This window comes from Oryctolagus cuniculus, chromosome 17 (genome assembly GCF_051225735.1).
Source record: "Oryctolagus cuniculus isolate XC-2025 breed Fujian yellow rabbit chromosome 17, ASM5122573v1, whole genome shotgun sequence".
NCBI classification, from domain to species: Eukaryota; Metazoa; Chordata; class Mammalia; order Lagomorpha; family Leporidae; genus Oryctolagus; species Oryctolagus cuniculus.
In genome coordinates, this window is record NC_142883.1 from 47,082,297 (window position 1) to 47,107,518 (window position 25,222).

Sequence of the window (25,222 nt, forward strand, 5' to 3'; positions counted from 1 at the left end):
CAAGTCCTGGCTGCTCTACCCCAATCCAGCGTCCTGCTGATGTGCCTGGGAAGGCAGTGGAAAATGGTCCAGCTAGCTGCTTGGGCTCCTGCCACTCATGTGGGTGACCCACATAGCCCAAATGGCACAGGCCTGGCTCTTGTGGCCATTTAGGGATTGGACCAGGGGATGGAAGATCTCCATCTGTCCCTCCTTCTCTCTGCTGCTCTGCTTTTCAAATAAATAAATCTTAGATAAAAAAGAAGGGCTGGGATTTTGGTGCAGCGAGTTAAGTCAAAGCTTGCACTCCAAGTTCAAGTCTTGGCTGCTCTGCTTCTGATCCAGCTTTCTGCTAATATGTCTGAGAAAGCAGTGGATGATGGCCCAAGTACTTGGGACCCTGCCACCCACACGGGAGGTCCAGATGGAGTTGTAGGCTCCTGGCTTCAGACTGGCCCAGATCTGGTTTTGCAAACATTTAGGGAGTAAACCAACAGAGGCAAGATCTCTCTCACTCTCTCTGTACTTTTGCCTTTCAAATAAAATAAATAAGCAAATTTTGGGTAAAAAGAAAACCCCAGAATTCCCTGTAGCCCCGGTCTTCCCGCGGAGGCCACTTACTCTCACCCTCCCCCACTCCCTGCACCTGCAGATGCAGGCTGGGGGAGGGTGGGGTCGGGGAACCTGGATCCGGGCAGGAACCCAGAGGAAAGGGCACATGTGACCGAGCGAGAGAGGCCCAGGAGCCACGGAGACTGCTGTTCTTAGTCATTCTCAGCGTACATTTATTGCGTGCTTCCTGTGTGCCAGGGAGTAAGCCAGGTGCTAGAAATAGCAAAGGGGCGGGGGAGAGTCAGGGTCATCGACTGAGCTGTCAGTGATCCTGTACTGGCCTGATGGACACGGGACAGACGGAAACTTCAGGCACCACTCTGAGGGCCCGGCTGTTCTTTCTAGAACAGAAAGGGATTCAACGAGGCAGGATGGTTTCCTCTTTCTCCCTCCAGGTAAACAGGCACAGACGAGCCCCTGGACCCCCTGCACACATGCACACACACGCACAGGGAGTGGCACCCCCAAGCATTTCCACAAGCGGGAGGCGTGAAGGCTGATTGAAGCCACCCCACTCAACAGAAACCTGGCTACACTCATACATTCTCTTGAGACACTTTTTGGCCAAATATCTTATGAAAATATGAATAAAACATCAAAGAAATGTGAACAAAGGAGCAACACCTTAAGGCTTCGCTTAAAGAGGCGTTCTGTGAAGACAGGGGCAGGGGCTACCAGCCTCACTTGACCTGGTCACGTTGCGTGGGCCGTGGCGAGGGTGCTGTCTGCACTCTCCTGGGGTCATTGGTATGTGGCTGTTGGGTGCCAAGCCTGGCACAGCGCAGATACATCGCCTACTTGTGCTCTTGGCTGCACTGGGAGGGTATTGCTGCCTCCATTTTACAGCTGAGAAAACTGAGGCTCCAGACTGGCTTCAGGTCGAGAGCGCACGTCGGGGGCCTCTAACTTCCGCTGCTCCCTCCCTTACTTCCTCCTTGGCATGTGGAGACGCAGCCTCCCTCTGGGAAGGTGGCCATCTGGGAGCTGCCAGTGGCTCCATGCTGGCAGGGCGATGTCACAGCTCCTCAGGGCACTCGGGAGCCCTGTGCCAAGCCCAGGGCGTGAGCGTGGTTGGAAGAGGGGCCCAAGCCCACTTGCCGGCCCTGACCTCGCACCGCGGGGGAAGGCTGCAGCCCCTGTATAACGAGTCCCCTTACTTTGGAGGACCTGACCTCTGAACCCCATGGCCACCACCCTCGAGGTGGGCCCCCGGTCTTTGGCACAGATAGGGCACCTCACTGCCCCAGGAGCCATGAGATCTATCCCATTACACTTCGGGAGAAGGCAGCTGCGGCTGAAAGGGCCCCTGGAGCCGAGTCTCCTGGGGAGACTTGCCAGAGCTCTGTGGCGGGAGCCCCCTCTCAGTGCCTGGCCTACAGCTTCTCCCCACCCCGCTTACACAGGCATCAGCACCCCCTGTGTGAATGCGCTTGTGCCCCGTCCTGGGGCGGACGCACATACGATGCCGATACTGGGAGCTCCCCGCCTGTAGTGCCCTCGGGGCCTGGGGTCTTGTGATGGCCTCCTCACCCTGCACAGCCCAGACCACTGTAAGGAGGGGCTGAGGAGCCCCAGCAGTTCTGAGCAGGATGCTACTGGGTGCGAGAGGGGCAGAGATGGAGGCTAGGAGATCCGTGACCCGGCCTGCGACTTTCTCTCTGGCCCTTGGGAGACCTGGGCTGTGGTCAGAGGCCCAGAGGGTTTGGAGGAAGCCAAGCACCAAGGAACACAGGACTCTCATGGTGAGGGAGACTGAGGCCGGCCCAGCCCCCACACCCTGCTCAGAACCATGGGACCCACAGCGCTTCCTGCGCCTTCCCATCAGGAGCCTGCACGACGGGGTCGGGGGTGGGGTGGGGCAGGCAGTGGCTACTGTGTCCAGCGCCCACCACCAGCCGTGGTCGCTTCTCCTCCCAGGAATCACTCTTCCAAGGGCCCATCAGCCTCCAGGCCCGATTCTACCCAGCAGAGGTCGCCTCACTCCTGAGGATGCTCTTGGCTCCTGGGGCTGAAGCCACCCTGACCCAGAGGCCGGCAGCCCGAGTGGACCTGGTCTGGAGGGTCCTGCATGCTCCAGTGGAAGACCCCCACGCAGGTCCTGCCCCTAGCCGTGAGCAAGCTGCTCCACTTCTCTGGGCCTCAAGCTTGCCGACTGTAGAATAGGCAGGGCAGTGTCTGCTGAACTGCAGTGTTGTCACGACTCCACGGTAACAGGACCTGTCAACTCTACACAGGGCAGAAGCCCCGGCCCCGACGGGGGGTGGTGGTGGTGGTAGCGCCCTCCCCACCTGGCTGGCCCCAGCCTCTGCACCTGCTTCCATTTTGGTGCTTCTGCTCCCATGCACCATTGGCCCCAGCATATATTCCACCCTCGATTCTAGTTTCTCAGTGCCTGTTCCTTCCCACAGAGGGCGACACCTGGCAGCTCCCACTCTGGCCTGGTCTGGGCACTGCTGGGCATGCACAGGTCGCACCTGCCCAACCTTTTTTTTTTAAACTTTTATTTAATGAATATAAATTTCCAAATCACCTGCCCAACCTTGATATTTGTTTCAACTTCGAAGGAACCCCGTCCTCGTCTTCCTCCCAGTGGGTTTGAAGCCCTGGGAAGAGGGAATCACAGCCAGAGGCAAGGCAGGACTCCACACTGTCAGCCAGCGTCCTGGGAGCTCCGGCAGCACCCAGAGCCACAAAGTTGGTGAGCATGGGTACAGCGCTGCAAGTGCTGACTGTGAGAACAGGCTTGATGGAACTCAGCGTCTCCCAGACCTGAGGACAGAACCTGTCTCCTCCCCACGCCCCAGAATAACCATCACCATATCACAGAACTAGTGGGAGATGTGCATCTCGCTCTTTTCGGTTTTGATTGTTAACATGTGAGCAGCCTGAAGCCTGGAGGTTCTGTGGGCAAAAGGTGCTTAACTGTTCCCACGGAGCTGTGTGGGCCACCCCTCCCACGCTCTGTCGTCCCTGCCGCATCCACACTGCTCTGCTCCCTAGCCCGCGGCTCTCCTGGTGTCACCCTCCCTCCTGAGCTCAGGGTTGTGGGACGGCCCACAGGTCACATGTGTAGGAGATGGAAGGGGCTGGGATAAAGGGGGGGGGGGTGCACTTCTGGAGCCTGCACGGGCCCACTGTATTCGGCGGTATGAGAGCAAGGCCTCTCCCCAGGTGGTTGCTACCCCGAGACGTGAGCAGCTGTTTGGGCTGGGGCTTGGCAGTGGCAGCCCATCTCATCCTGCCTGCCTTCACCACCAGGCTCATGGGGCCGTGTACTGACATGCTAGGAGGGGCATCCCTCACTAGGAGCAAAATGGGTTTATTGCTTTATTAAAAAAAAAAAAAAGGTGATAAAACCCAGAGAAAAACAACTAAAAACCTGAAAACCAACCCAGCCCTCTCAGCGCCCCAGGAAGTCTGGGACATTTCTGGGGCAGGCAAAGCGGGTGGGTTGCTGAGAGCCTGGCAGGCCTAGCCTCCCCCATGGAAACAGCTCCTGGTGCTGGCGCCATCTACCAGCAGGGGGCGCTGTGACCCTGAATGAGCCCAGGCCTTGAGCAAGGCTTGGCTCCACGGGTGGGCCCGCTGCAGGCCTGGCTGGCTCCTGTCTGGGAGATACCCAGAGCCCACCCCTTTTACCCCATCCCCGTCTCACGCACACCACATACATACACACACGCACACACTCCCCTCCGCCCCTCCCAAACCTGCTCACCCACATCTGCATCTGGGAGCCACAGCCTTACTCCCATCCCACGAAAATAGCTGTGGGAAGGGGGGCTAAGGCACACCCCTTTATCTCACGTAGGCTGCAGACTGGACTGGGGGTGGCAGTGGAAACGTCTTCCCCTCCCCAGGACACGAGGGGGGAGCTTAGGGAAAACCAGGAGGCTTCGTCCCCAGCTGCTGAGGCTCTGTGTGATCTCCCGCCCTCCGCCCCCTCCCCAGCCTATGTGCTGGGGGCTGCCCCGCTGGCCTTGAATGGGAGGCCAGGCCCTGTGTGTCCAGGCCACAGGGGGCTGGAATCACAATGGAGTTAGCACCAACAACAGGAAGCGGGTCCTTCCTTCCTTAGGCAGCTTCAGACTGGCCAGGGGAGGAGGTGAGGGCCAGGCAAGGGGGTGCAGACAGAGCAAGCTTTGTCCTCAGCGGGTGTGGCTGGTGGGCATGCGGCCGAGGAGCAGGTGGCGGGCAGTGGATGGCGGACTCCTCTGCTTTGGCAGGAGGCAGACTCCAGACTCTGGAGGGCGAACACCTGCCCACAGACAGCACGCGAGCCCCAAGGCCTCAGCCCCCCGGGGCCCCTCCGACAGTGGAGGACCGCAGTCCTGAGCGCTCTCAGGCTCCTCACTGCAGGCCCGGGGCCTGGGCGGGAGCGTGGGTGCCGCCATGGTGAGGGAGAGCATCCTGGGTCGTGGGCCGGCAGCAGGGAGGGCCGAGGCCGGCTCCGTCTGACGGCGGCGGCTACACGAAGGCCTCTCGGTTGGAGGAGCCGTTGATCTTGAGGAAGAGCTTGTCATCCTCCTGCTTCTGCCGCAGCTGCCGCTCCAGCTGGCGCCGGTAGCAGACCAGGTAGAGGGGCAGGCAGAAGCCCAGCATGCTCACCACCAGCAGCCCCACATTTACCTGCGAGGGAGGCAGGGCCATCAGCCATGGCCGGCTCCGTCACGCCATGGCCGGCTCCAGGCCCTCCCTCGCCCCAGCTTAGGGAATGCGATCAAAGTCACAGCGGAGGTCGAACACCGAGAAACACTGACTTCCCCAGCTCTCCTGCCCCCCCTCCCCCAGGCTGGCTCCGTCTCCCGGGCCAGCGGGGCCAGGGTGCGGCTGGGACAGGAACTCTGATCCCCCATTCACAAGGGGCCCTCGCCTGGTTCTAACCGAAGCTCCTAAACCGCCTGTCCCCAGGGCTCCGAAGACCCCTGGGTGAGGCCTCCCAGCCCACGCCCCCGACACTTCTTACCCACAGAGGGTCTCCCTTCAGGGGACCCATCATGGCCAGAAACAGCGGCTGCTGCAGGAGGGCAAAGAGCGCGCTGATCAGAGACTGCAGGCCCGTGAGGCTGCCGAACTGGGTGGAGGGGTACCTGTGGGGACGATGCAGACCCGTCAGTGCCCCCTCGACTTTCTGACACCTTTGCCTCCACCTGGCTGCAGGTGCGCCAGTGCCCCAGGCCGCACCTTTGGGGCCAGAGAAGGGGATGCCAGCCCCTGGCTTGCTTTCTGATGAGCAGGTCTGCCAAGGGCTTCTCTTTCAGACCGGCCTGAGGCCCCAGACTCTGGGGAGGGCTCGCCCCACCCAGATGCGCCCCAGGCCCTTGGGTGTCTGGCTGCGCTGAGTGGAAAGCGTGGTGCCAGCCAGAGTCTGCGGCTTGGGAAACAGGCCCAGGGAGCAGACGGGAGGCCGGGCCCGGCTCCGCAGTGCCCTTATCCAGAGGAGCGTTGTGTAATCACGGAAACTCGGCATCACAGCTCTTGCCTGGCTCCCTCAGGCCCGGCCAGGGCAGCCGCAACTTCCTCCAGGCCTGTGGGAGCGAGGCGGGGGACAGCGGACCTGGAATGACCCCGTGGGATGCTGCTGGGAGAGGGAGAGCTCTGGGCTTCATCTCAGCTGACAGCTCTCACAGAGACGGAGAGACCATGGGCTGACGGTGTTTGGGTTCTAGTTTTGGGGCCAAGCCCTGGGTCAATGGAGGGACAACAATGTAGCCTCTCAGAAAAAGAGGGGGTTGCATTTTAGCCAAGGCCTGAGAAGCCTGCAGCAGAGCAGGGCCCCCGTGGCCAGGTCTGGGCTCAGGTATGCGTGACCCTGCCCCTACCGAGAGCCACCTGGACTGTGACACCTCGCCCCAGGCAACCAGAACCCACCCATCCTTCCCAGGGGGCAGCCAGGGACAGCCCAGGACATGGCTGAGCAGTGGCCCTTGAGGCCATCACGCACTGCCCAGGGGCACTGACCCTGGCTGGGGAGCTGACTTCGTGCTAAAGGCCGAGGCTGGTGAGCACCCAACTGTCTCCAGGCATGGCCTTCCCTGAGCCATCCAGCAGAAGCCCCTGTCCCCTGATTCAAGAAGACAACCCTGCTGGCCTCAGGGCCTTGCTACCACCTGCAGCTTCAGCCTGATCTCCTTGTCCCCGGCAGCCTGCAGGACTTACACGGCAGCATACAGGCCCCCGACGGCAGAGTGGATGAAGCCTCGCACGATCGTGTGCAGGATGAAGGAGAAGATCTGAGGGAGAGCAGAGCGTGAGCAGGAGACCATGGGGCCTCATCTTGTCCCCCGCCCTCCCACCTGCAGTCCCGAGCAACAGGAGCGATAAGAACCCGGAGCTGCCTGAGCCAGCTCTCCAGAGCCAACCTGTGAATTTTAGGACTTTAGTGAGCCAGTTGTTAAGCATAATCTTCTTTTTTTTAAAAAAAAAGATTCATTTATTTATTTGAAAAGTAGAGTTCAAGAGAAAGTCAGGGAGAGGTCTTCCATCTGTTGATTCACTCCCCAAACGGTTGCAACTGCTGGGGCTGGGCCAGGCAGAAGCTAGGGGCCTGGAAGTCCAGCTGGGTCTCCCACATGGGTGGTAGGGCCCAAATACTTGGGCCATCTTCTGCAGCTTTCCTAGGAGCATTAGCAGGGAACTGGGTTGGAAGTGGAACACATAGGACTTGAACCGGGATCCATTTGGGATGCTGCATCCCAACTGACAGTTTAACCCACTATGCCACAATGCCAGCCCCATAGTCATTATTAAAAACTAAATTATACAGGGGCCGGTACTGCGGCACAGCAGGTTAAGCGGCCATCTGGGGTGCCAGCATCCCACGTCGGAGCGCTAGTTCGAGTCCTTGGCTGCTTTGCTTCCAATCCAGCCCCCCGCTGTGCCTGAGAAAGCAGTGGATGATGGCCCAAGTACTTAGGCTCTTGTTACCCACATGTGAGACAGGGATGGTGTTTCCCAGCCTTGGAACCATTTGGGGAGTGAAGAAACAGCAGATGGAAGATCTCTTTGTCGCTCTGTTTTTCCCTGTTTATCTGACTCTGCCTTTCAAATAAAATAGAATCTTTAAGAAAACTAAATTATACAAACTTACAAAGAAATAAGTAATATTAGAACGAAGGTTGGGACTGGCAGTGTGGACAGCAAGGAAAGCCATGGCCTGGGATGCCAGCACCATAGGGGTGCTGGTTCAGCTCCCAGCTGCTCCACTTCCGATCCAACTCCCTTGCTAATGTGCCTGGGAAAGCAGCAGAAGATGGCCGAGTCCTTGGATCCCTGCCACCTTTGTGGAGAACTGGATGGCTCCTGACCTCAACCTGGCAAAGCCCTGGATATTGTGGCCACATGGGGAGTGAACCAGTAGATGAAATCTTTCAAATAAAAAATAACTTTAAAGGAAAAAAAAAAAAAAAACAAAAAAGGTGCCAAATACTCAAAACTCCTCAGTTCCCAAAATGCTTCGCTGTGGCCTTGTCCTGTGGACGCAACTGCGGCCCTCTTCCCACTCCACTATTGGTGGCATTGTGTTGGAGGCTTGAGGTCAGCGTCCGTGGCAGGGAGAGATGTAAGGGCCATGTGCCACCCCAACCTTCACCCCCACGGGACTGTTGATAAGTACGCGTCAGCAGAGCGCTGGGCAGCAGCGTGGGAATCCTGACCTCTGCCTGCCTGAGCACCTGCCCAGAGGCCCCCCTGCCTGGTGGCCCAGCCCTGCCGACTGGTAACCACCATCACACCGAGCAAAGTCTTCCCAGGAAGGCCACTGCGGGCAGGCTCAGCAAGCCTCGGGAAGCCCTTGAGAGGCACAGGAGCAGCCCACGTGGCCCCCAGGACCCTGCATTTGTCCTTTGTACACAGCTCTGCCATCTTGCTCAGCAGCCAGCACCTGCTCCCAGGAGTGCAGGAGCTGCAGGAGGCTGGGGCTGCTCTTGGCAGGGCGGAAAGAGGACCTGCTCAGATGTGCACACCACCACCCCACATACATGCGCGCGCGCGCACACACACACACACACACACACACACACACACACTTGGGCAGGCTCCCCCACCCCACTTCCAGTGCTTTGTTCTCTTTTCTCAGCTTTGCCTTCGATGAGAACTGAGTCAAACAGGGGACAAGCCTGGACAAGGTGGTCAGGGCAGGGTCTGCCAGTCATGGAGGGAGGGCAGCTCAGCAGGACAGCGAGGCCACCGGGGACGTGACGGTGCTGCCTCCTGGCACTGGTGCAGGTCTTAGATGGCTTGTGGCAGCAGTGTTGGCACAGAGAGGTAACAGTGGCCGTGGGTGTGCACACCTGGGTATTTAACATACCTCAACACCTAGCCACGTGTAAAGAGGCGGGAGCTTGTCTGAGATAACATCTACACTTGGGTTACACCTGTCTGGAAGCAGCGCCATCGCTCCAGTCCCTCTTAGGTTTACACATCTGGAGAACAGTCCGAAACCTATGGCCAGACACTTTCAGGCAGGCGAGAGTCTGCATTGCTCTCAATCTTGCCAAAATGTGGGTTTCAAAAATCACCAGAAATCCCCAAAGGGAGTGAGCTTTGAAACCCCAGGGAGCAGAGACCCCATCGGCACGCGTGAACCACTGCACCAGGTAGGTCAGCCCCTGTCGGACATCGAGTCACCCCAGGCGACCCCACACAGCTCCTGGCACCAGCACCGTGGTGCAATTCACAGTACACAAGATGCCCAAAGGACCCGCAAACAATGAGCCTCCACAGAGGGGAGCCTTCGGTGAGAGCCATCTAGGGCCCCTTCCGGTCACCTCCACCGCCAGCACAGAGCCCACAGGTCCCAGGCGCCCGATGGCGGGCTGGCTGAGGAACTCGGGCGTGGAAAAACTGTGTGCTTGGCGGAAAGCTTCCTCTCAGTCTGCACCCGTGCCCCCGGTCGGCCCCTCCCTGCCCGACACCCACCTGCAGCGGCAGGTTGGGAATGAGGCAGGTCACCCCGAAGCCCACGAGCAGCAGGTTGGTGAAGGCGAAGGCCCGCATGGCATTGGTGATCTTCTGGATCTGCCGGTCCCGCTGCTTCTTCTTCTTCTCGCCTCTGTGGAGACATGGGGCATACAGGGGCTGGGGGGCTCCCTGGAGGAGGGCTGCAGGACCCACGCACGACTCCAAGGCCGCCTGAGCACAGTTCAGCAGCCCTGGGGATGCCACCTGCAGCATCAGCGGAGAGAGGCATGCGCCCGGCTGGGAGGTGCCGTGCCTGCCTTCACCACTGCCTTCAGGCTCACCCCAACCGTGCAGGAAGTAGATAATGGGCCTGACTGGGAAGCCAAATGAGGGAGTACGCAGATTTCCCCTGGGGGGCGGGAGGGGGTGAAGGAGAGATATCTGCCACAGATGGGCCCCGAATGGGCACAGGTAAGCTCCTGGCTGTAGAAGCTGAGCTAGATAACACAGCACACTCTCTAATTATGTCCTGTGATTAGCGACCACTGATCCCAGCCTCAGCACCCACACAGACACCCCAGGGACCACCCCGAGGCTTCCAAGAAGGAATGACAAGGGCTGGGGGATGAGCAGGCAGACGCAGGCCCATCACTTCTGGTGTGACCCAGCTCCAGCTCTTAACCTGTAAAATGGGTACAGCACGAGCACACCCCATCATGATGTCGTGAAGCTTAACTGAGGCTGTGACAGGGCCGGATGCAATCCACAGCAGCATGCCATGTTAAATGGAGGCCAACAGATGGCATTTAGCTCGACCTCTGACCCGAGAGCACAGCCCATGCACACAGTAGGGCTCCAGGCCCTCATTTCAGCCTCCCGATCCTCGGCAAATCAATAAACACCCACGTGGTGGCCAGTGCAATGCTGCTCGCACCCCGGCCCCGCCATCCCTCCTCCGTCCACACGGAGGAGCAGGGCCCCACACGCGTGCAGGGCTGGCAGAGCGAGGAGCGCCTTTAAGGACTTGCACCAGCAGCGTGGGCACACGGCTCTCGCGCCTCCCCCGCCGACTATGAAGTGCCAGCACCCGGCTTCCGCGGGGCCAGCTGGGCCTACGCACTGGTTGGCGTCCTTCTCCTCGGACTCCTCGGAGCCATCCTCACACTCCTTCAGCCTCCAGTCCATGATGTAGCCGATGACCGGGGCAGTGAACAGGCAGAGCAGCTGCAGCACGCCGAAGATGGATGTGTAGAGGGCCACTGCAGGGAGACGGCCACGTCACGGGGGCTGTGGGCACAGGGCCAGGCGCTGGCACTGCAGCCCCGCCTCCACGTGGGGAGCCCAGAAACCCCAACCTCGGAAAGCAAAGCCAGAGCAAGGGGCAGGTCACTGGACCCCTGTTCCAATGCCTGCTCATGTCTGAGAAGCAGCTAATGAGATCTGGGGCCACACGACCTCCCCAGAAGCTCCAGGAAGTCTCCATGACTCGGGAACCACAGAATTACCAATGCTCAATGCCGGGACTCGTGCCCAGGGATCTGTGTGCGGCCGACCACGGGCACCCGCCTCTCGAAACACGGCAGGCAGGCAGCACTCACAGGGGCCTCTCCTCAGACTCAACACTGTGCGGCCAGCTTGCAGGGACATCGGAGCTGGATGCTGACCGCCCACCCCACCCCCACCCCACCCCTCTCACCCAGACAGGGGGTTTCTGCTTGAACAGAGACTGGTTGGGGGGGGGGGGCTGTTGCCACGTTCACTGACAATCCCCCTGCTTACCTGTGGCCATCACTGCACCGAGAAAGCAAAGGCAAAAAAGCAGAAAGGAGAGAGCTAAGTGGCAGAGACAACAAGGCCGTTCTAAAGGCACGGGGAGGGGAGCAGTGGGCTCAGGGCCGGCACCCCTCACCCCAGGCCCCACTCCAGGAGTGCTCAGAGGGGCCTGAGCTCAGGCCAGGCTGCGGGGAACGGGCTCAGAGGAGGCCCTGCTCACGCCTTCCCGCCTGCTGGCGCCTCGCTCACGTGCAGCTGTGAATCAGCACCGTGACGCTGGCCAGGCGCTGGACGGGGAAGTGGCGTCTGCGTGCGGAAGGCCTGGCAGTCAGAGCCCCGCTCTGTCACAGCTGCCCCCGCTGTGCGCACACCCAGCACATCCCTTCCATCAGCAATCTCCCTGCTGCGTGAGAGGGGAAGAAACCCGCCCTGGACACCCGGGCCAGGCATAACAACACAGGTCTCCCCCAGACAGCCAGAGCTGGCTTCCCTACATGCCCCTGGCTCCCTGCAGAGCCAGGGCAGGGGGTGCTGGTGGCACAGGCCACAGGAGCAGGATGGGGAAGACCGATGCCCTGTGCACCACAGCACAAACTTCCTGGCCTGACTTCTTCTACCTCTTGAAACTGAGTCTGAATATAGGAAGTAGCTGAACAAATTCCTCTTGGACAGCAAACGATTTCTCAGAGACTTTCAGTAAAAGACCACGGCTCCACAGCAGGAGGCGGCCTTCGGGGGGCGAGGGCACTCTCTGCACATCCGGGGTCTCCAGCCTTGTAGCCTGAGGGTGTTTACACAGGGTAGGCCAACTCTCCAGAGTATGCCCCACAGATCTGAGTGTTTCCACAAAAGGGAGTTCTCTCTGAGAAACCAGGGAACCCTGCTGGCTACACAAAGTCAACAGGGCTTGGGCGTCTGGCACGGCGCTCAGGCTGCCACCTGGAACACCAGCATCCCACAGGGTGCCTGAGCTCGAGTCCTCCCTCCACTTCTGATCCCAGCTTCCTGCTAATGCACACCCTGGAAGGCAGCTCAAGGACTTGGGAGGCCTGGATCGAGTCCTGGCTCCTGGCTTTCCCCTGGTCCAACCCCAGCTGTTGTGGGCATTTGGGGACTCAACCAGTGGACGGGAAATCTGTATGTGTGTGTGTGTGTGTCTGCTTTTCAATAAAAGTACATAAATATATAAAATACAAAAATAAAGTACATAAAAAATAAAATACAAAAATAAAGTACATAAATAAATGAATTAAAAAAAAACTTGGGGCTAGCACTGTGGTGCAGTGGGTAAAGCCTCCACCTGCAGTGCCAGCACCCTATATTGGTACCGATTGGAGTCCTGGCTGCTCCACTTCTGATCCAACTCCCTGCTAATGTGCCTGGGAAAGCAGTAGAAGATGGCCCAAGTGCTTGGGTCCTCACGCATGTGGGATAGCCAGATGAAGCTCCCAGCTCCTGGCTTTGGATTGGCCCAGCTCTAGCCACTGAGGCTACTGGGGGCAGTGAACTGCAGATGGAAGACTTCTCTGTCTCTGCCCCTGTCTAAGTCAGCTTTTAAATAAAGAAGTAAAATTAAAAAAAAAAAAAGAAAAAACAAAAAACCCAAAGTTAAGCAGTGGTTTCCCCCTTTGCAAGCCCTGCTCGCTGGGCTCCGCCGGGACACCCGCGACACTGGGCGTTTCCACTCTACTCCACCGCCAGCCCCATCTCCACGGGGAGCCCGGGCTCTCTTGTCCCCTGTAACAACCGACATTTGATTCCTTACAGGCCTGGGATGTCTTCCTCCAGAGAAAAACAAGTAAGCAAACAACAGAAAAGCTGCACACGGCGAAACCGCCCGCGGGACGCAGCTGCGAGTGTTTGTCGGGCTTGGGGCTAGCGCTGAGTCAGCTCGCCCTGGGAAGGGCTGGCTTCCTCTGTAGGTGCAAACCGGCTGGGCAGCTGACAGCCTTCTGCGTTGTTTGGGAAAGCATGTGGGTTATCAGCTACACTTCCCGGAGTTAACAAGCCTCAACCAGTTGGGCACTCCGCCTGGGCCTGCTTCAGTGCAGGGTGCCCTGGGGGCGGGCCTCCGGCGCTGGGCTTCACTGGCCAGCTCTGAGCCAGCTCGGGTGGGGGACTCTGCAGGGCTCTCGCCCGCAGCCCTGCATGCCACCCCCTCCAGCCCTGGAAAACACACGCCACACACGCCACACCCCAAGCACACGCAGCTATTTCAGTCCTTGCCTGCCTCCTACACTGGGAAACCTTGATGGGGACATGAAGGAGCCGTCGGGGCTGGTGGTGACGAAATCTCCCCAATGCGTAAACTGTCGGGGATTTCGCCAGCGCAGCCTCACACACTCCAGCCGGCCGCCTAGACTCCGGCCGGTGGGATGAGCCCCACGCCCGCAGGGCTGTGCGCCAGGGCCCAGGGCCCACCTACCTATCTTCTGATCGCCGCTGACCAGGAACTCGAGGATGCTGTTCATGGCGCCCATGTAGAAGATGAGCCGTAGCTGAGTGACGCACATGGTGACCAGGCTGAGCAGCAGGATGGGGCTGAACACGCTGTGCATGAACGAGGGGGCCGCTGCGGGGAGAAGGTGCGGGGGCTCAGGGCCAGGGGCACGGCCCACCTGGGCTGGGCGCGGGAGGTCAGATCTGCCAAAAAGCCTTTCTCACCCATGCTGGAGGTGAGGGGTGGGGAACTTAGTGACAGGTCTAGGGGAGGCTCACGGGCTGGTGCTGGAGTGGGGCAGACCTCCTAGCCCCCTTCCGGGATAAGGTGGGAATTCAGGGAGATGTCCCCACAGAGCCTCAGCAAGCACGCCCAGGTCCAGGTTGGCCGGCCTGCCCTCCTGCCCAGGAAGGAGAGGGCCGCGAAGCGGGTACCTGCGGCGTCCGGCTTGCACTTCACCTCCAGGTCCATGGTGGACAGGCACAGCTGGTGGCCCTCCTGCAGCGCCGCCTGTTCCTTGGTGCTCCTCATGGAGCTGCCCACGCTCAGCCGGCGCCCCACCGTGGTCACCTGCTTGTAGAACTGTTTCCCTGTGATCTTGTGGTCAAAGCCCAGCCAGCTGAACTTGATCTTCACCCTGGAGGCCGAAGGAGAGTGTGTGTTGGCACTGCCCAGGACCCTGGCAGGAGCGAGAGCATGGGGGCAGACGGCGCGGCTACTTACGTGTAGTCCATGTCCTCCGGGCCCGGGAAGGGCTCCAGAGGCCAGTTAAAGAAGCAGTTGAGGAAAACCAGCCCGGAGCAGCCAGCCCAGACCACGAGGATGATGATGAAGGACACTCCGGAGTCGTAGATGAGCTGACCATGATGGAGGGGGGCAGAGGGACAGAGTTAGCAGAAGAAAGCCGTAGTTGGCAGCAGGCCGGGGGCGTCTGGCAGCCCCTGCCCTCCCTGTGCAGAGCTGCGCGAGGAGGCACAGCCCCGTGAGCCTGGCTGTCTGCTCATCCGTCGCCCCACGAGCCAACAATCCCTGCTCGTCTGCACGTGCTGGTAACCTGCCGGGGGTGCTTCCACTTGGACTGTTTGCTACCGCCTGGCAGAGGCCTTTGTGGGCCATCCCGCCACTGTATGACTCTGATTACTGGGCCCAACAGCCAGTCTGGGTGGACCCTGGTTACTCGTCTGTGGTTATTCTAGAGCCCGGAGGACAGGCACCTGCTAGCCTTGCCCACCTAGAACACCCAGGGTCTTCAAAAAGTTCGTGGAAAATGCATAGGATAACAAAAACTGTGCATGGGCTTCCAAATCATTTTGCATCAAAATAAACTTGTCATTCCGCTTTCCCGCACACTGCTGGAGGCACCCCTACATCTGGTAGGTGCCAAAAGCACATGCGAGGGACGCACAGATGGACGTGTCTTCCTTTGCTCCTGCGTGACACGCGCTCGCCTGGTGTGGCGGGGTTACGCCGTGTGGCCTGGCAGCGTGCTCGGCACGGGAGCACGCTGCATGCCACAGCCTGACTACCATTGACTTCCAGCACCTCCACAGGCGGCTCCAGGAAGGACAGCAGCAGGGAGACCCTGAGAAGGGGAGGACACACTGGCCGGCTCCTCCACACCACGAGCAGGGAATTCTTGAAGGTCCCCACCTCCTCCTCCTCCATTCCCAGGTGAGCAGCCTGCCTGGGCCCCCCTGTCCACACACGCCTGAGGGGACAGGCCCGTGCTGAAGGCCCGGCAGGAGTGGGGCAGACCACGGAGGAGTCTGCCACACCATGACCACACCCCAGCCTCGTGAGATTCCCAGTGCTACCCGCGAGGGAAACAGCTGAATGGACTTGGCCGCGGGCAGAGCTTTCGCAGGTGGGGAGCAGCAGCCCGACAACAACAGGCGTGGGTGACTGGAGTAGGAGCCAGAGCCAACTGCTCCTCCCCCCACCCCAGCCCGCGGGCGGCAACACCTGCAGCAAAGAGCAGGTTCCTGGCCCGGGCGGCCCACAGCGCTCTTTGCTCCGTGCTGAGGCCCGTGGTGCCCAGGTGCATCCTGTCCAGGTGGGCTTGGGGCAGCGGGGCCACTCCCGGCTCCCATAGTGACGTCTCTGTCCAGAGAGGGTGGAGGGAGCTGCTAGCGCAGAGGGAACGTGCTGGAAACCTGCTGTCCGCATCTCACCTTGATTCCTGGGAAGGTGACGGCCGAGGAGGCATAGGAGCCTATCATCAAGGCGATAAACGTGGACCGAAGGTCGCCGAACATGTTGGGCAGCTGAAGGAGAAGGGGCAGATCTCAGCAGAGAGGGCGGGGGCAGGGGCGCAACAGAGGACTGCCACCGCTCACCTCCCGCCTGTCTGTGTGAGTCACAGGGCACTGGTCTCTGGGTAATTGCTGCTAATTCAAAGTTCTCCCTGGGGCCCGCTCTGCGGTGCAGTAGGTTAAGCCTTCGCCTGAAGCACCAGCATCCCATAAGGGCACCAGTTCATGTCCTGGCAGCTCCACTTCTAATCCAACTCCTTGCTGATGGCCTGGGAAAGCAGCAGAGGATGACCCAAGTGCTTGGGCGCCTGCACCCACATGGGAGACCTGGAAGAAGCTCCTGGCTCCTGGCTCCGGATAGCCCCAGTTCCAGCTATTGCAGCCATTTGGGGAGTGAACCAGGGGACGGAAGATCTCTCTCCCTCTGTAACTCTACCTCTTAAATAAATAAATGGATCTTTAAAATCTTTCTAAAAAAGAAAGTTCTCCCTCCTGGATGGAGGGTGAGGAGGAGGGGGAGGGCAGGCAGTGAAGAAGCCAGCCTCCGAACAGAAGGCACCGGCGCATGCCCCTCGGGCGGGCCAGTGTCCCCCTCTGCTCTGCGCACAGGCCAGGGCCTTCTCTTTGCAAGGTTGCCCTGAGAAGCCAGACAGCAGCGTTAGGAGCCTCAGGCAGGGAAGCCTGGGACAACTCATCTATTTGGGGATGAGCACGTCACTTCATAAATAAAAATAACAGTGTTCCGGGAGGACCAGATGTCAGCTTTGGGCTCTGAGAGAGTAGGTTTCTAGGAGGTGCCAATCAGAATGCTGCAGCTCTCTCAGGAAGGCGGAGGGGCCTGGCCCAGGATTCCTGCAGGCAAGGAGGGAGGGGGTTCTCATCCTGCCTGAGAGGGACCCAGGCTCTGTTCCCAAAGAGGCCCCTCTCAGAGTCTCACATCAGCTGATCCCGGGTGCAGAGCGACAGGGGCCATGGAGACACGGCTTCAAGGTGGACCCTTCTGTGATCACACAGAAATCCAGGCACGGTCACATCTGACAACATGGGGCAAGGCACAGCCTCGCAGCCAGCCAGCCAGCCAGCCAGCCACGGCTCCTCTGCTCTCCCCTCCAGAGAGGCTCATGGTTGCCCAGCGCCCAGGGAGAGGGTGTGGCAGTGAACACAGCGGGATGCTGATGGGTACAGGGTTTCTAACTGGGGTGAAATAATCGATGGCAATGATGGCTGCACTATTCTGCAAAGACACCAAAAACTGCTGAACTGAAAACCTGAGGTGAACTTAAACAATAGGTATGTGAACTGGATCTCAATGCTGCTAAAAAAAAAAAAAAAAAAAAAAAAAAAAACACCACACAACAACCCATGAACAAAGGATTTAAGATAAGATGTTGTGGAACCTTGGGATTAGAAAGGAGCGTGGGGGTGGGTGTTGGCACAGTGGTTAAGTTCCCTCTTGGAACGCCCACATCCCATATCTGAGTCCTGTCTCCTCTGCTTCCTATCCAGACTTCTGCTAATACCTGTCCTGAGAGCAGCAGGTCAGAGCTCAAGTACTTAGATCCGTGCCACTCACGTGGGAGACCTGGACTGAGTTCCTGGCTCCTGGCGTCACCCTGGCCCAGCCCCGGCCTCGGTGAGCATCTGGGGAGTGAATCAGTAGATGGGAGATTTCTCTCTGTCTCTGTCTCTCTCTGCTCCTCAAACAAAATAATTAATTAGTTTAAAAGGAATATGAACAAACCTATGGTGTGTGGCCAGGGTGGGCGCACAAAGTCACCGCACACAGAGAGCTCTTCTCCCAGCAGAAGGAGGCCTCTGGCCTTCTAGACTTCTCAGGGAGGGCCGAGCAGGACAAGGGCCATTCAGAAACTCCTTCCAGCAGAAGACTAAGGAAATCCACTGTGCTCATGCGTGCCTGGCACTGCCAGGTGAGCCCGGAAGGTGCCAGCTGTGCTCCATGCACCTCCTCCCAGGTATGCCGCGGCTCAAGGCCATGCTTCAGTCCCCACGCTCAGCTGTTGGGGCTGCTCCATGCTGGTCACTCCAGTGAAGCCGCCCAACTACGGGGGAGACCTCTCTGGGGCCATATCTACTCTAAGGAGAACCTAAAGATTAGCTCCGCCTAGGAGGGAGAAGCGAACCTAACCAGGGTAGGTGGAGAAAGATTAGCTCTGCCTAGGAGGGAGAAGCGAACCTAACCAGGGTAGGTGGAGAAAGCAAGGGATTAAAGACGGCCTGTTAGAGCCCAGGCTGCAGAGCGGATGGAGGCCAAGATGGCCCCCGTGTGCAAACTCAAGCCAAGAAATCGTTCAGGTCGCTGCAGTCTGGGCACAAGGAGGGTCTCAGACTTCTCACCAGGGTAAGGGTGCTCCAGAAGAGGACAGCTTGCAGGCAAGCCCTTCTCCATCTCAAGCCCGCCTTAAGCCTGACCCGGGCCAGAGGCCAAAGCAACAGGGCTCACCTCAAGGTGAGCCCCCCGAGGCCTCCCTGACCTCCAAGCACCACGGCAAGGACAAGGAAGGTCAGGAACTCCACGCTCCTGCTCCCTCTGTCCATGAATGAGACCCCTGCCCTCAGGTGTGGACAAGCGCAGTGGCCTTCCAGCTGGCCTGGGGGCCTGCCGCTCCCTGCCTGGAACATTCTTATCAACACCAAGAAAATTCTTCTCCCCAGCAGGCTGTTCTGGTCATCAGGGCTGCTCCTAGGGAGGCACAGAGCCTCAGGACAAGCAACACCAGTCTTCCCACCAGCACCTTCACCGTCTCTCCAATTACTTTCCCTCCCCAGAAAAGCAACATACGTCTGTTGTAAAATATATGGGACAAAATATACATAAAGAAGAAATAAAGTGAAAAGCACCCTGACACAGCCATTTCAATGTATTAAAGGGAGCTTTACTTCTCTTTGAAAGTTTATTTGAAGGGGAGAGAGAGATTTATCTTCCATCTCCTGGTTTACTCCCCAAATGCCTGCAACAGATGGGGCCGGGCTGGGCTGGGCTGAAACAGGAGCCAGGAACTCCATCCAGGTCTCCCACATGGGTGGCAGGGGCCCAAGCACCTGGGCCGTCTTCTGCTTTTCCCAGGCCACGAGCAGGGAGTTGGATCAGAAGTGGAGCAGCCAGGATGCAAACGGCCGCCCATACGGAATGCTGGCACTGCAGGTGGCCGCTTTACCTGCCGAGCTACAACACCAGCTGCCCCGTGGACGTTTTTAAATAGGCAGTCGAAAGCGTGTTCCAGCTTTTTGGGACTACCTAGCATCTGTGTCAGATGAACTCTGAAAAGAACATTAAGGGTGACGCTGACCAGTGAAACCAAAGCATAAACTTCCTGACAACAGCCAGTGTGTGATCACAAAACAGGGACAGGAGAGGATGGGGCTTCCTTGTGGACACTGGCTAGTTGTTTTAATGGTAATGCTGACTTTATCCTTTAGCTAATCTGCTTCCCTCTCTTCCTCCCAAAGCTGGTGTGGCTGCCAGGAGCTTCCCCCACTGCCTGTGTCCAGCAGCGGCCTGAGCAGCTGCTCCTCACTGTGGGACACGACATATAGTAACGGCAGCTATGTGACACCTACTCTATATATTATCTTTTAAATTGATAATATTTCTCTAAAAGGCAGAGAGAGCACGTGAGAAAGACAGAGGTTCCCTACCTGCTGTTTGCTCTCCAAATATCCACAATAGCTGGACTGGGTCAGGCTGAAGCCAGAAGGCAGAACCTCAGTCCGCCATCACCTGCTGCCTCCCAGGGTGCACACTAGCAGGAAGCTGGAATTGGGAGGAGAGCTGGGACTTGAACCAGGCACTCTGATATGCAATGCAAGCGTCCCAAGTGGCGTCAACCCCTACATATTATCTTTAAAATCCTCAAAGCAACCGTATGAGACAGATGTCTCTGATTCATATATAATGAATCCACCAAGCTGGGAGTCCAGTGAAGGTGACAGGCACAGTCCCCAGGCCGCACTGCCTCGAAGGACCCTCTGGGCAGCCCAGCTCTCTCCCTGACCCGAGATGCCTTACACACCCCCATCAGAGGCTTCTCTTCCACCCTCCTGCCCCCTGCCCTCACCTGCCCTTGGCTGACCTCCCCACAGAGCAAGGTCACACCCCCAGGTGGGTCTGCGTTCCCCTGTAGCTCCTCCCCCAGGGTCTGGCTGCCCCTCTTTGCTCACGCTGCCTCTCCCCCACCCCCTCTGCCTGCCTCGCCGCCTCAGAGGCTATGCTGGTGGACGCTGGCCGAGTGCAGAGCGCAGGGCCCTGCTCAGGAAGCAGGAACCAGCTCTGCTGCCAAGAAGGAAGCTGGCGCCGCGCTGCAGTGGCTGCTGCCAGGGGGCACACGGGCCGAGGCCGCTTCCTGACTCATGACGGCACTGGCAGGTGGGGCGCACGCCCCTCTCCCGGTTCCTGGGTGCTCCCACGGCCACCTGCTGCCTGGAATGGGCTGCAAGGGCAAGACCCGCCCTCCTGGCCTGGCCCCCACGGCTCCGTGATGACTCACTCTCAGCCCCTCCGCTACACCATAAACAGGCCAGGCTGTGTGACCTTCCCAGAGGCGAAAACAGCAGCTGCAGGCGGCTCCTCCCCTGCAGCCTGGCCACAGAGCGTGGTTGCCAACAGGAGTGCCCTGAGGCTAAGGCCCCGGGACAGTGAGGCTGGGACCCCCCTCTAAGATGTCCAAGGGTGCGTGCCTGTGCCAGGGCAGGCGGTGAGGTAGCCACAGGCAGGATCAGAGGGCTACCACACAGCGCTTCTGGCAATGACTCTTCTTATGCCCCTCGGGGCATACCCTGGCCTTGGGGAGATTCCACACACAGCCTGGGTAAGCTTAGGAGCCAGGCAGTGGCAGGGGACTGGCACGGGGGCCCTTAGGCCCCTTGCAGAGGTGGCTGGCATAACACACCTGAGTTCTGAATGCCCTGTATAGCCCAGGATCCAGGTACCAGCCTGGACAAGCGGACTCAGCAAAGCCAGGCGAACAATCCAAACAACCAGGCAGCTGCAGGCACAGCACACGTCACCAGGAGAAGGTCCCTGCGGTCACCTTTCCGCCTCACTGATGAAGGAGCAGGGAGGGGGCACCTGGCCCGGCCCTGCCGACGCCCCCAGCGCACTTTCTGCTGCCTCTGGAGATTGATGGGGCGGAACCTTCTATTGGGCAGTCAGCTGGCTGCCCTGGGCTCCCCAGGCACAGGACAGACACCGGGGACACGCACAGGTGGGGCCGGCTGCAGGCACCTGCAGGCACCGCCGGCTGGGCTGGGGCTGGGGCTCCCCTGGGCATTTGCTTCCCTGCCCTTCCCACAGGTTTACAGCCAGACTTCAAGGAGTCACCCAGGAAAAGCCCAGCGAGAAAGTCTCACTGAGCAGTGTTCTGCGACCCCCCTTTCCATGGAGGTGACAGCTCATGTGACAGGGGTCAGACTAATGAAGTGGAAAGGACAGTAGGCCGGCGCCGCGGCTCACTAGGCTAATCCTCTGCCTGCGGCACTGGCACCCCGGGTTCTAGTCCCAGTCGCTCCTCTTCTGGTCCAGCTCTCTGCTGTGGCCCGGGAAGGCAGTGGAGGATGGCCCAAGTGCTTGGGCCCTGCACCCGCATGGAGACCAGGAGGAAGCACCTGGCTCCTGGCTTCGGATCGGTGCAGTGCACCAACTGTAGCGGCCATTTGGGGGGGGTGAACCAACGAAAAAAGGAGGACCTTTCTCTCTCTCTCACTGTCTAACTTGGTCAACAACAACAACAACAACAACAAAAAACTGGAAAGGGGCCGGCGCCGTGGCTCAATAGGCTAATCCTCCACCTTGCGGCGCCGGCACACCGGGTTCTAGTCCCGGTCGGGGCGCCGGATTCTGTCCCGGTTGCCCCTCTTCCAGGCCAGCTCTCTGCTATGGCCAGGGAGTGCAGTGGAGGATGGCCCAAGTGCTTGGGCCCTGCACCCCATGGGAGACCAGGAAAAGCACCTGGATCCTGGCTCCTGCCATCGGATCAGCGCGGTGCGCCGGCTGCAGCGGCGGCCATTGGAGGGTGAACCAACGGCAAAGGAAGACCTTTCTCTCTGTCTCTCTCTCTCACTGTCCACTCTGCCTGTCAAAAATAAAAATAAAAAAAAAAAAAACTGGAAAGGACAGCTTTGCAGTTTTGGCCACAGTTGCTCCCCGCTCTAAGCACCCAGGCCCTGGATCGCGGGTGGCAGCCCAGAGACGCCGGCTCAGCCACCGCCCGGTGTTTGCACTGCGGCCGATGGAGCGAGTTAAAGGGTTGGACAAACGCAGGGCACTGAGCAAACAGACTAGAGTGTGCCGACCAGATGTCAGGGGAGGCTGCGGCTCCACGCCACAGGGAGCGCTCTGCACCTAGGCACTGGCCTGGAGCCCTCCCTGCACACTGCTACCTGCTGGTCCTGGGACAGCCCACCTGGCATGGGCCCCCCTCTCTGCTAAGAGGGTGACAGCTCCAGCCCTGGCTGCTTTTACTTAGACTACAGCCCCTGCAACATCAAGATCCTTTGGGACTCAGAAAGTCCCCCCCCCCCCCCGCCCCGGATTCTGGCAACACATTCGCCTAGGGTCCCAGGTTATCACAGAATGACTTGATTTAGGAAGCTCCTAAAGGCGACCCTGATGATTCCTTTGTTGCCCAAATCAGAACACAGGCGGGAGACACAGACTAAAAACGCCACTATGCTCTAGCCCAGCGTCTCCAGGAGCTGAGCCTGACAGTTCTGCTTTTTAAAGACTGAGGCTGTGTCGGGACCTGATTCAGCCCTGCTCAGCAGAAGCCCCGGCCAGCCCCAGGCCATTGCCCAAGAGCTCCGGGCCTGTCCCTGCTGACCTGCTTCTCACTCCCCCTGCGGGGCCTGCTCTCAGCAGAGCCCTCTCTGGAGGCCTCGCGGGATGAGGGAACAGGCAAGCAGATCCCCCCGGGCTGAGGGCTGGGTGCAAGTGGGAAGGCACAACTCTGCAGGTGCTCACCAGGAATGTGGAGCGAGCGGGTGGGCGTCAGCCCCTGTCCTCGCCCGGGCATGGGGAACAGTGAGCGACAGCTTCTTGGAGCCTGCAGACTGAAGGCTGGCCAACGTTCTCCATAAAGGGCCAGGAGACCAGACAGTCAATCCTGCAGGCTCGTGAAGCCACGAGGTCTCTCGTCACAGCTTCCATAAACAACACGCAAGCAGTAGGCATGGCTGTGTTCCGGTGACACTTTGTTTACAAGAACAGGCAGTGGTCTGGGTCTGGCCATTTGCTGACCCCTGAGCCACATCCCACGGCTTGAAGAACAAGCCACGGCCTCCCTGAAACAGATCCCTAGCAACCAAGTGCGCTAGATGATCAGAGGATGTTCTGCCCAGTCCCATGTGGCCTCTGTAACTTTTCAGCTCGCAGCAGGACAGCCAGGAGCTAACACAAATGACCTGCTGCCAGCTCTCAGTCTTGACACAGACCTGGGGGAGGCTGCTGGAGGCAGTGACCCCTCCCTCCAGAAAAACGCACCTGAGCAGCACATTCCAGGGGACTTTGGAAAGCTCACACAAACAGGTCATTAAGATGTTTGTTTTGGTGCAAAAATGTGAAATCCATGCATGATTTTTCCACAATAGGTATTTTCTAAGAACATTTTGAAGTACCTTCGCATACTTTTTTTTACAATGTCCATTATTTTAAACATTTTTTAAAAAAATTATTATTTTACAATTCTTTTCAACATTTTGTCAAATTCACTTCATTTTAAGGGAGTACACAGCCCTCATGAAGCCTAATCATGGACCACAAAGTGGCTTAAAAATGCTAGGGTAAGACCCCTTGCTCACTCAGAAAGACAGCTAGTTTCTTTACACTTAACAGAACTCTTACAAATCATAAAAAAGGACTCTAAAAACATAGACAAATGATAAAAAGAAGCAATTCACAGAAGAAATACAAATGACCAGGAAGGAAATGAAAAGATGCTCCATGTTGCTAATAGTTAAAAGATTGTTAAAAAATAATGGGGCCTGAACTGTGGCATGGTGGGTAAGGCCACCGCCTCCCATATGGGCACCGGTTCAAGTACCAGCTGCTCCGATCCAGCTCCCTGCTAATGAGCCTGAGAAAAGCAGTGGGGGACGGCCCAAGTGCTTGGGCCCCTGCACCCACATGGGAGACCCGGAAGAAGCTCCTGGCTCCTGGCTTTGGTCTGGCTCAGCCCTGGCCATTATGGCCATCTGGAGAGTGAACCAGGAGATGGAAGATCTCTCTGTCTCTCTGTGTATAGTTCTTTTCTTTTCTTTCTTTCTTTCTTTTTTTCTTTTTTTTTTTTTTTACAGGCAGAGTTGGACAATGAGAGAGAAAGGTCTTCCTTCTGTTGGTTCACTCCCCAAATGGCTGCTATGGCTGGTGCACTGTGGCCAGTGCGCTGCGCCGATCCGAAGCCAGGAGCCAGGTGCTTCCTCCTGGTCTCCCATGGGGTGCAGGGCCCAAGCACTTGGGCCATCCTCCACTGCCTTCCCGGCCACAGCAAAGGGCTGGACCGGAAGAGGAGCAACCGGGACAGAATCCAGCGCCTCAACAAGGACTAGAACCCGGGGTGCCGGCAGCGCAGGCAGATTAGCCAAGTGAGCCACGGTACCGGCCATCTGACTTTCAAATAAACAAATGTTTAAAAAAAAAAAAAAAAAGGCACCTCATTTTCCACCAGATCAAATGGGCTAATGTTCAAAAGATGAAAGGTCTGGTTCCAGGGAGCTCTTGAGAAAACCCTCTCCTGGGGCTGGCACTGTGAGCAGTGGGTAAAGCCGCCGCCGGCAACACTGGCATCCCATATGGGCGTCAGTTTGGGTCTGTGCTGCTCCACGTCTGACTGGAGGATGGCCCAAGTACTTGAGTCCCTGCACCCACATGGGAGACCCAGAAGAAGCTCCTAGCACCTGGCTTTGGCACGCTCTAGACCTAGCCGTTGCAGCCATTAAGGGAGTGAACCAACAGACAGAAGCTATCTCTGTCTCTCTCTGTCTCTGTGTGACTCTGCCTTTCCAATAAATAAAATAAATCTTAACAGAAAAGCAAAGCCCTCTCCTGCATGCTGGTTGGCCTGGATCAGCGCACAGCCTGTGCGGAAGACCGTCCGTGTGACAGCACATGCTGTGTCCAAAGCTGAGCCTGTGGCCCCAGTTCTACCTCCAGGAATTTATTTTACAAAAATGCACAGACAGGGAGACCCGCCTCAGCAGCGCTCCTAAACGGGGGAAACTGGAAGACAACCCCAGCGTCCATTAGGAGGAACTAGCT

The 25,222-nt window shown here is 58.4% G+C and overlaps 1 protein-coding gene and 1 long non-coding RNA gene across 5 annotated transcripts in view; one reads left to right on the forward strand and one right to left on the reverse strand.

Moving 5' to 3' along the window:
- Positions 1-740: 740 nt before the first annotated feature.
- Positions 741-25,222, reverse strand: part of SLC43A2 (solute carrier family 43 member 2) — a 40,358-nt gene continuing 15,876 nt past the window's right edge. For all 4 annotated transcript variants that reach the window (XM_051824561.3, XM_051824559.3, XM_051824560.3 and 1 more), the window contains 9 exons: positions 15,874-15,966; positions 14,426-14,559; positions 14,137-14,339; positions 13,688-13,834; positions 10,610-10,748; positions 9,508-9,640; positions 6,748-6,821; positions 5,555-5,678; positions 741-5,217 (listed from right to left, as the gene is read on the reverse strand). In XM_051824561.3, the coding sequence (XP_051680521.1) occupies positions 5,056-5,217; positions 5,555-5,678; positions 6,748-6,821; positions 9,508-9,640; positions 10,610-10,748; positions 13,688-13,834; positions 14,137-14,339; positions 14,426-14,559; positions 15,874-15,966 (1,209 nt within the window). In that variant the 3' untranslated portion in view covers positions 741-5,055. The remainder of the gene's footprint in view (positions 5,218-5,554; positions 5,679-6,747; positions 6,822-9,507; positions 9,641-10,609; positions 10,749-13,687; positions 13,835-14,136; positions 14,340-14,425; positions 14,560-15,873; positions 15,967-25,222) is intronic.
- Positions 15,242-16,436, forward strand: LOC149121218 (uncharacterized). Its single transcript, XR_016223911.1, has 2 exons — positions 15,242-15,373; positions 16,130-16,436. It is a non-coding gene; the product is annotated as an uncharacterized LOC149121218 (long non-coding RNA).